The sequence below is a fragment of the Ceratotherium simum genome, chromosome 11 (assembly GCF_057802395.1).
Source record: "Ceratotherium simum simum isolate JZ-2026a chromosome 11, ASM5780239v1, whole genome shotgun sequence".
NCBI classification, from domain to species: domain Eukaryota; kingdom Metazoa; phylum Chordata; class Mammalia; order Perissodactyla; family Rhinocerotidae; genus Ceratotherium; species Ceratotherium simum.
Window position 1 is genome coordinate 68,210,644 of NC_141910.1, and position 9,965 is coordinate 68,220,608.

The following is a 9,965-nucleotide window of genomic DNA, read 5'->3' on the forward strand; positions in this document are numbered from 1 at the left end:
CATTAAATTAAGAGCATCTACGTAGGTACTCCCAAAAAGTGCTTCAATATTCCCCTTTCCCATCTTTTCCACACATCTCAGTTCCGTTAAAACTCCAGAATCTGTAACCAAAATCTTAAGACTTTTAGGAGTCAGCCCTATCGCTGTACCAAATGAAGACACAGTATCAAGTTTCCACCATGGCTGGATGGATTGCTGCATTTTCTCAGGAAAGGTTACTATAAACTGAGATAGGTGCTCCTTTCCCCCACGAGTCGTTAAACACGGTTTCAAACATCTTCGGTCCCTAACCTTTACCTGAGGGAGGTGTCCATCACTACAAAACCCTCAGAGGTATTTGGAGTTGATTTGTAAATTTCACACAATGCATCTGTCATCAAGATCCTACCTGCCTCCCTGATGATACTACCAAACAAGAAACACCAAGCAAACACACGATAAATCATTTTATATTAAGATCAGTTGCAAGGAGCTTGTTTTGGTCTAGGACGAAAGCCAAAAACAGACTATGTGGATATATCTGTTGTCGACAGAAGATTATGTTTGGGGTTCTCTTTCTCTTTCTCCAGCAAATCACTTAGCTGAAAGCATAATCGTTAACTCAGCTGCTGGTAAGATTAGCCATGTGCCCTTGATAATAACTTCTGGTTTTATAGCGTTAGTTTACAAATTATATCCATGGGCCTCTTCTCTTAAAAAAAAATGTTTTGTTCCTAATCCATTCATTTCAGGCTGAGTTTCAAGCTTACATAACAAGGAAGAGGTGGAACTCAATACTTATACAAACACACAGCGGTCCCAGGAAGATGCTTTCGTTTCCTATACCTCCTGAACGCCTTCCTTGAAGGTCTCTGAGAAGGTAGAGTCTGGAGTTCGCCTTTGAGCATTTGGGGGTTGAGCACCAGAGCTGAACTGGTCAGTATTAAGGTTCCGGTCGAAAACCACCACCCGCTCAGTGGGCTCAGGATGATACACTGCTGGGGGGATTCCCACGGCAAAGCTGTGGGGCTGGGTTTCCGTCTTGATGGAGTGGGTAGGCATCGTTGCTATGGAGACTGTGACTGTTGTGTCAGGGGCTGCGAGATGGCCTCTCTTATCAATGCCCAGTTGGTTGCCATGGGGAAGGACGATGTTAAATGGCACATTTTTCAGTACTTGCACTCTGTTTTCTCCAGCAGAAAGGAGGGACTGCTCAGTCACATTTGGTATGCTGTTTCTTTAAGAAAAGAAAACAAAACTGTGTTTTCAAACTCAATGCTGATACAGTTCTTTGACAATTTTTATTTCCCTAATGGCATTGGCTGTTGAGTCTTGTGCAATAATAATAATAATATCACCTAGTAGAAACCAAATAAATAGAAAATGGCATGACAACAATTACTCGAGAAAGAAAAAAGACTTCATAGTTATAGGTCAAGTACAATACAAAAGTATTAAGTACAACTTCATTTGAAATACTGAGAACTCAGAGCTCTCCTCTGCGACACTTTATTTTCAATAAGCCTAACAAAATTATCATATTTTACCAGGTGTCTGAAGCTACAAACGTGATTGTCGGCACAGTACAGGATGGTGGTTCAAGCACAGACTCTACAGTCAGACTGCCCAGGTTCAAGTTCTGTGTGACCTTCAGCTGGTTACTTCATCTCTTAGTAACTACGTGCTCTTCTATAAAATGGGGATAATAATGGCACCCATCCTCACAAGGTTGTGATGAGGACGAAATGGGCTGATACACTGAAATGTGTGTAACAACGCCTGGCACACGAGGGTTCAAGAAGTATGGGCTATTACTACTTGGCCACCACTTTTCCTAGTACTTATGCTTATGTGTCTTTCTTTTTCACCAAAAGAAAACCTATTATTACAATGTAGCAGTAGATATATTTACATAAAATTACTTTTGCTTTAATAAATATCCTGGGCAATGTAAGATGATTTCTAGTCTAGGGTAAAATTAAAGAATTTTCAAAGCCCCTCAAATCATATAGGCTGATACCTTTAAACAAAAAAGCAGTTTGGCAATTTTGTACATTTCAAGATCAATAAAATGTTCGAACCTTGAACCACAAATTCACTCCCAGGAATTTATCCTAAAGAAAGAGAAAAAGGAAAAAGCTATCTAGAACTTGTTCATTCAATTCAGGCTTTGTAATAGTAAAAATTAGATGCAGCCTTAATGTGAAGGATAGCTAGGCTTTGCTTTAAAATTCTCCAGCCAAAATAAATAAAATAAAAAATTAATTAATTTAAAAGTTGGAGAACAGGGAAGAGTAGATCAAATAGGACAGATTATGTTGGTAACCGTTGAAGCTGGTAATGATACATGTGGGTTTACATTATTTCTCTACTTTCGTTATGTTTGAAAATTGCCCGTAATAAAATGTAAAAAATAAAAGCCATAAACCCTTCTCCAAAGGGTAATTATGAAGACTAAAAGAGCAACATGGAAAATATTTATGAAAACATACTAAGTAGAAGAAAACGTATCACCAAATCCTACCGTGAAAACAGCAACAACCACATAAAATGTTCAAGCACACCCAAACAGTAAATAAAGAATCGTCAGGATAGTGGGATTCTGAGTGATCATTCTTTCTTTAAAAATGTTTTATTTGTTTATTACTAATAGAACACAAGGCAATTTAAAAGGTATATTTAAAAATTATGGCTATAAAGTCAAGCCTTAATTTAATTTTCTAAAAGTTTTAACTTAAAATATTTCAAAAATAACTTCAACAGGAGTTTGGAATACAGTTGAATGTACTTTACTAAGTTTTACTTACACAGCTATTCAAGATCATTGGTACTTAATTTTTTTAATGGACCCCTACCATCGCCTTAAGCCACATCCTTCTTTTTTTTTTGTGAGGAAGATCAGCCCTGAGCTAATATCCATGCTAATCCTCCTCTTTTTGCTGAGGAAGACCGGCTCTCAGCTAACATCTATTGCCAATCCTCCTCCTTTTTTTCCCCCCAAAGCCCCAGTAGACAGTTGTATGTCATAGTTGCACATCCTTCTAGTTGCTGTATGTGGGACTCGGCCTCAGCATGGCCGGGCAGGTGGTGCGTCGGTGCGGGCCCGGGATCCGAACCTGGGCCGCCAGCAGCAGAGCGTGCGCACTTAGGTGCTAAGCCACGGGGCCGGCGCAGCCACACCCTTCTTAAGAGAACCTCAAAGACAAATAAGCAAACACTTCACTTACATTATTACTAAAACATCCCTTTGGAGGAGAAGAAACTTAATGCTTTTGTCTTCTAGAAAATGCAACTATGTCTAAAAAAACTGGTAACTTAGAGCAATAGAATTGTAACATTAAGAGGCAAATCAGGAATGAAATCTGCATTTAGATATTAAGAGTCCAACTTACCTATGTCTTCCACTAGTGCTGGTTCATTTAAACAAACTCGGGTTTTATTTTCACAGAAATGTGGCGTCTTTCAAGTGTCTACTTTACGCTGTATATTCAACATTACCTTTTGCTGTGATCTGGCTCTGGGTGCTCGACATCCGGCTTTGCTGTTGACGACCTTCTCTCTCTCGGAACCTTAGGTATTAACACACAGGACAAGGATTTAGTGCTTACTCAGCGAAACACAGATACAGCCTTGTATTGTTCACTAAGTTCAACCGTCTGTATATCTATCGCTTGCCGACCAAACACCAGGTTCTGGGGATACACGACGAATAAGAAAGTGTCTGCCCTCACGTGCTTACGATCTGGGCACCGGGTTGATATGTAAAAACAACTATTAGTTCCCAAATAAACTCACGGTATCACAAAATTACTTTGTCATTGAGTTTGGGTTTCATCTCTTAAAAAAAAGAAAGAAAGAAACACCTCTGGCCTGGTTTTACCCATTTATCTCCATAATGTAATAGAGAAGAAGCTACTGAAAACACAGCTGGGCTCTTTCAACCTCCTCACTGCTCTTCTTTGCTACCCTTCCTTTCAGATCAAAGGCAAAATCAAAAGCGTCAGCCATGCCAACAGTTCACTCCCAAGATCCAAAGGCTGGCTTCGTAGGATAAATTTCTTTACGTACTTTGGGATTCACACTGTCCATTACCCAAACGACAAAATGTTTGTTCTACTCCTTTTTTGACTCTGCTCTTCTTTGCAAAGGAGATGAAAGCAGGCAAACACGACTGGCTGTACTGTAGACATCAACTCAACTGAGACTTATTCCCAACATGTACTCCAAAACTGCTGAGACGTTTGAAACTGGTTTTCAATGTGAATGCAGGAATTCTATTCCTACATTCTTGTTTTACCCTTACAGACAAAATAAATTATTATTTCATGTATTAACAAAGTCCTTTTAAAGCTTTACCAAAGTTATTATGTAAAAATGACTGATGGTTATATCCAAAGAACTGGAATAAGTCAGTTCATTTAAAAAACAAAATAACCCTACACCTATCACAAGAAGCCTGACATGCAGCAATACTAAGACTGCCACCGTTCATGGACAGACAAGAAGATTCTCTCCTCCTAAGATGTGAAATACTTCTAGGACACACACGCACACAACCACTGCAATTAGTGTTAATACATCAGTCTTTCTGGCACTAAATTTGTTAGTTTTCTCCCACTCTCAAAAGTTTCAGTTAAAAATATGTAACTTCAAACTTCATAATTAGTACTTAGGAACTTACGGTTTTTACACTGATGGAGTCCATAAAAAACTATAAGAAGAGCAGATATAAGTTCCACTTCAAAGGAACCCTTCATGGTACACTTCCCAGGCAAGGGTTTCTCCTAGCAGCATTAGTCACTATACAAGTTTCCGTTCATATTCAAAGAAAAAAACTTACCTCAGTCCAGCAAACATAATAAGCTGGACATATGGCCTCATACCAGAAAATAATTAAATCTTTTGTTTAGGTCCCACCCTAATTTTGATAATCAAACCATCTTATTTGCTTTTTTCCCTCTGTATTTCTTGTATTCAGGAAAGAATACAGTGCCAGAGTACAACAAAAGGCAGGCACTTGGTGAATGTAGGTGAAAGTATTTGGGAGTTAACTATCCTGTTACTTTAAGTTTTCTATAGGTTTGGAAGTTTTAAAAACAAAAAGATGGCAAAAATAAACTGTCATAGAGAGCCATCCCCACATATCCGCTATTGGTCAGAAAGAAGAATGCCAAAGTTAGTCGACTGAGCAAAGTGCACCCCAGGAGACACTCGCTAGTGCGGCTGCTGAAGAGGGTGACCCTGGACCAACCAGACCAGGCCTGAGATCCCGGGCGCAACACACAATACTTGTGTGACCTGAGAACTTTATTTTTCTCTTCTGCAAAACTTGGATAATACCATGTATTTTGCAGGGTTTCTAAAGGGATCAGAAATAACATACACACTGGCAACACGTCTAGCATAACACAGGTAATCAGTAAGTGGTAGCTAGTATTAGTAAGACAATGATGATGACACAGATCGGTGGTGTCATCTCCAGATACGAACACCATGTAAAACTCCAGGCAGAGGACAGATTATATTCAATTAAGACTAATCCAAATCTCTAGAAACAGGCAACAAAATATATCCTGATCTTAGAACTAGGAAGTTCAAGACTAGAAAATACGAGGGTTTTTTTCATGAATCCTACAATCAAATCAAAGGCTCTGTACTATCATTTAGGGAAAAGGAACTCACTGACTACACAGGAGTAAAGGTTAGAGCCCAGGTAAACGAACCACTGTCTACCCTTGACGGCACTGAGAACCACCTCTGCTAAAGTGTTCAGTCTCAATAAGACACATGGACCATCTGCTTTCATGGTAGCTTCTCCTTTCAGATAGAGCCAGTACAGCTGGCTACTTCACACGTTTTAAAAACAACCCTTTGATTCTATGATCGTAGATTTTCAGCTTTGAACCACACTAAGTCAAAGTAATCATTAAACTATTTACAGTCCCTACAAAAGCAACTTGCATGACACTCTACCAGCAAATTACTGTTTTATATGCTGTTGAATCAAGTGCATCTTGGCCTGCTGTTAAGGGTTTTTAAAGAGCAGGCAAACCTACCTTGTAATAGTCATAGAGCAAGCCCAGTGCAGCCGCACTGTCTTCATCTCCATTGATGCTCATCATCGCCTTGGTTGCTGCAGTGAGAGGGTTTTCCAGGAAAGATTTCCATGCTTCATCCTCACTAGTATAGGAGCGCCGCTGTGGATACAGTGCTTCATTCTGAAGAACCAACACTGGCCGTTTGCTTCAGAGAAGTTAAAAACACATATATAAAACATATACATAAAAACATACTCTTCTACTGCAAGGCATCAAAAGCTAATTTTTAAAGAACCAAACGACCAGTTCCTTGATGTTCCAATAAAATAGTCCATTGTTTCATCAATGACCCTAGTATAGCAAATTAAGACAAGAGCAGAAGACGACCCACTTAAATGCAGGCCAATGGGTCACCCAGTAAGATATAAGGTATTCAGGCAGCCAGGGAGCCTGCAGTTAACCTACACGTGGAATAGGTTCCTACCTATAGAACCTACACATATCCTACACCAGGATACACTATTTGACAAAAAAAAAAAAAAAAACAACACTCCAAGAAAATGCCAGGCTACTCATATACTTTACATAAACAAACAGAAGGACAAAGTAAGGCAAAACAGAACATTCATTCTCTTCAGACATACAGTCATGCGCCACATAATGAGATTTCAGTCAATGACGGACGGCACATACGAGTGGTCCCATAAGATTACTACCATACATCCTAAGTGTGTAGCAGTCTGTATCATCTAGCTTTGTGTAAGTACACTCTCTGATGTTCACACAATGACAAAATCGCCTAACGACACATTTCTCAGAACGTGTCCCCATCATTAAGCGACGAGTGACTGTATGCAATCAGGACTGTACCTCTTAGAGAGTATATACGGTTTAATCATCATGCTGCTACACATTATTTCCCTCTTCCTCCCGCTGATGCCATGCCTTAAAAACTTTCCTACCTACAAACAAGGGGGAGAGTAGAAGGGGACAGAAAGAAAAAGGGATACTTCATTTAATCCTTGGGGGTATATGAGAAAGAACAGTCTACTGATTACCAGCAGATTGAGCATGGAATGTGGCCAACGGGGACTGTAAATCAATAAGGAGGCATAATTTTCTGGCTAACTGTTTATCTTAGAGATAAACACTTAAGAATCTACAACAATAAATGAAGCCACTGAACAAAAAGATTTTTAAGAAAATAGGCGGGGAAATCTATTTTTAAAAATCTTTATTAGTTTTCCACACCAGGCAAGAACTGTTTCATTTTAACACTCTAGTTTGGTGGGAAAAATCCAGAAAATCAACGGAGATCTTAGTAAAGTCTTATAGAAGATTTAATTTAAAAGATTAAAGCAAACACTACTGATTCCAAAAACTTGAAATGTAAACAGTCTTAACAAGTGTTCAGTTGGGACTACTTAATAAGTCAATAAAGAGAAAAAGTGAAACATGAAGTCCAGCAAAATGAAGCAATTTTTTTTTTTTTACGAAAGAAAATTTAAATGTTCAGAACTACTCTGAATTATCACTATTCTAATGAGTAAATTTAGGGATCAGTTCTCATTGCAACACACAAATGAAATATGTAAATGGCCTAAAGGTGACCTACCTAATCTAAAAGTGAATGTAGAAAGACTGATTATCTTTTCAAGTAATCAAAAAAGGTTAGGGTTTGTCAGTTACCTAGGCCTTTTAAAAAGAGATACAGATTTAGAAAAAGGAGAACATCTTTGCAAAAGAAAGGGGAGGGAGCCCAAGAATTTACTTTATCCTCAGTCAAAATCATCTTATTACAAAGCCAATAGTTTTACTCATGTCTAGGTATAAAGTCCTAGGAGCTTATACTAGGTAGGAAAAGAAGTCTTAAGGGGGTGTACTATTTTAACACAAAACAAACTCAATGGGGTGTTCAAAGCAGACAGTTTGTTTAAAAATGAAGACTGTTTATACAAATCTCAAATTAAAAATAAAATAAAGAAATATACCAAGGGGCATTCTCTGCACCATCAGGAGCAGAATATAACAGCTACAGAACCAGTGGTACCTTGGGGTGATTAATGATGTACTGCTAAGCTATTATTAATAGTGTAATAGCTACTTCCAGAAGATTAGGACAGCACTTGGCTCATTCAATTCCCGTAATGCTAGTTCTTCAGCTTCCCGTCTTCTCCCACCCCCATCCTAAATTTGTACAAGCAACAGAAAGTAAATAAAATATTTTTTGCAAATGGTTTTGTTTGTGATCACCCTGAAGGTGTCTTACATTTCCAAAGTGTACCGAAGGCCAAAATTTTAGCTTTGGAAATTTGTCTTATCTAAACTATAAGTCAAGAAATAAACACGAAACCAGCTGCCCTTCTTGAGTCTACTTCCTCATATGACAGTCAGGCTGTTGTTAGTCCCTAAAGGCTCTTCACTGCCTGCAGGAAGTCTGAAACCCTTCATCAATCTCTCCCAGACTTCTGAAATACATTTCAAGCGATAACTTAACTGCATATCACAAGATAATTCCACATAAGATATTCCATACATAATACCTAACATTCTTATCCAGAAAGAGAGCACTTAAACAAAACGATCCTTAGTAAATAATTATAAAATTGGGAGGGGGACCATGCGCCCTGGATTTATTGATCTGAAATATACTGATTGGTTTGGTGCGATTTACTTTTTTTTATTAAATTTTTTTATTTTGGAGCAATTTTATATTTACAGAAAAGTTGCAAAGAAAATAGAGAAATATCCCTCACCCAATGTCCCCTATGGTTTACATTTGTCAAAGTATTTCTTTAATCGCAAACTCTAAAAGGCATAGTTGGTACAATACTTTCTAATTTATCACCCTGATTTCGAAGTTTCCTCCTCCTGATATTTTCTGAGCATTTTAACTACACTAATCTGTAATTACCATCAATGATGCAAGTGGCGAAATAACTCCTACAACAATTTTCTCACTCACACAGCCAGCCAGAGAAAAGAAAATGCCAGGACACCAGAGCATGTCAACTTTTCCCTAAATTTCTCCTTTCGGAAGTTCTAGCAGGCCGGCCGAATGATAGGGCTGAGCGACAAGCGATTACCTGGAGAAGTCTACCTTTCCAGACGCGGAGCGCGTCCCAAAGAGCTCCACTGGCTCCAGGGAGCAAAAGCCACCCGAGTGGGGGGCCCTGGGGACGTCCCCGCGTCAGAGCGCGGCCCGCGAGGCGGGGCGCCCCGAATCTCTCTCTGCGCACCCGGGCCACCGGGAGAGCACAGATGGGGCGCGCCCATGGGGTGATCCCCCGTCCAGGATGCTGAGGCCGGGAGTGGGGAGGACTCCTCTCCGGAGTCGAATCCTCAAGATAAGGGTCTCCCCAGGGGGCTGCGGTGGAACAAAGGCGGGGGTGGGGCGCTGAGGCGCAGAGGCCGCAGCAGAGAAGAAAGTGGACGGCGGGACGCGCGGCCCCCGCCGCCCGGCACCGCGCCGGCCCCCCCGCCCGGCCTCGGACCTGCGCCCCCGGCCGCCCGGCCTCGCCTGGCCTCGGACCAGCACCCCCGGCCGCCTGGCCTCGCACCGCGCCCCCACCTGCCCGGCCTCGCACTCCCGTCCGCCCGCCCTCGCCTCGCCCGGCCTCGCAGCAGGTGCGGCCGGCCCGGCGGGCAGCGGCGGCCCGGGCCGCACGGCCGGACTCGCGCGCCGGCGCCGCACTCACTTGTCGTACTCCTGTGTCATCGCGCTCGCTCGCCGCTGCCGGGCCGCAGAACTGGACTTTCGGGTTGGGACAGTACACCCGATCCGGGGGGAGGAGGCGGCGGCAGGTCCGGAGCGGCGGCCCCGACGGGTTGGGTTCGCTTTTCTCGCTCTCAGCCGGCTCCGCGCGGGCTGCGCGCACTGGGCGCCCGGGCTCGGCCACCCATTGGCTGGCGGCGCGCCGGCCCGGGGCGGGGCCTCGGGGCCGGGAG

At 41.8% G+C, this 9,965-nt stretch overlaps 1 protein-coding gene across 2 annotated transcripts in view; it reads right to left on the reverse strand.

Annotated features, from left to right (window-relative positions):
- Nucleotides 1-9,965, reverse strand: part of GRHL1 (grainyhead like transcription factor 1) — a 51,516-nt gene extending 41,551 nt beyond the window's left edge. Inside the window, exons 1-4 of one of the 2 annotated variants that reach the window (XM_087437168.1) lie at nt 9,716-9,965; nt 6,036-6,222; nt 3,478-3,548; nt 826-1,216 (exon numbers count right to left, since the gene is read on the reverse strand). In XM_087437168.1, the coding sequence (XP_087293294.1) occupies nt 826-1,216; nt 3,478-3,548; nt 6,036-6,222; nt 9,716-9,735 (669 nt within the window). In that variant the 5' untranslated portion in view covers nt 9,736-9,965. The remainder of the gene's footprint in view (nt 1-825; nt 1,217-3,477; nt 3,549-6,035; nt 6,223-9,715) is intronic. The other variant, XM_087437170.1, reaches the window with a different exon arrangement.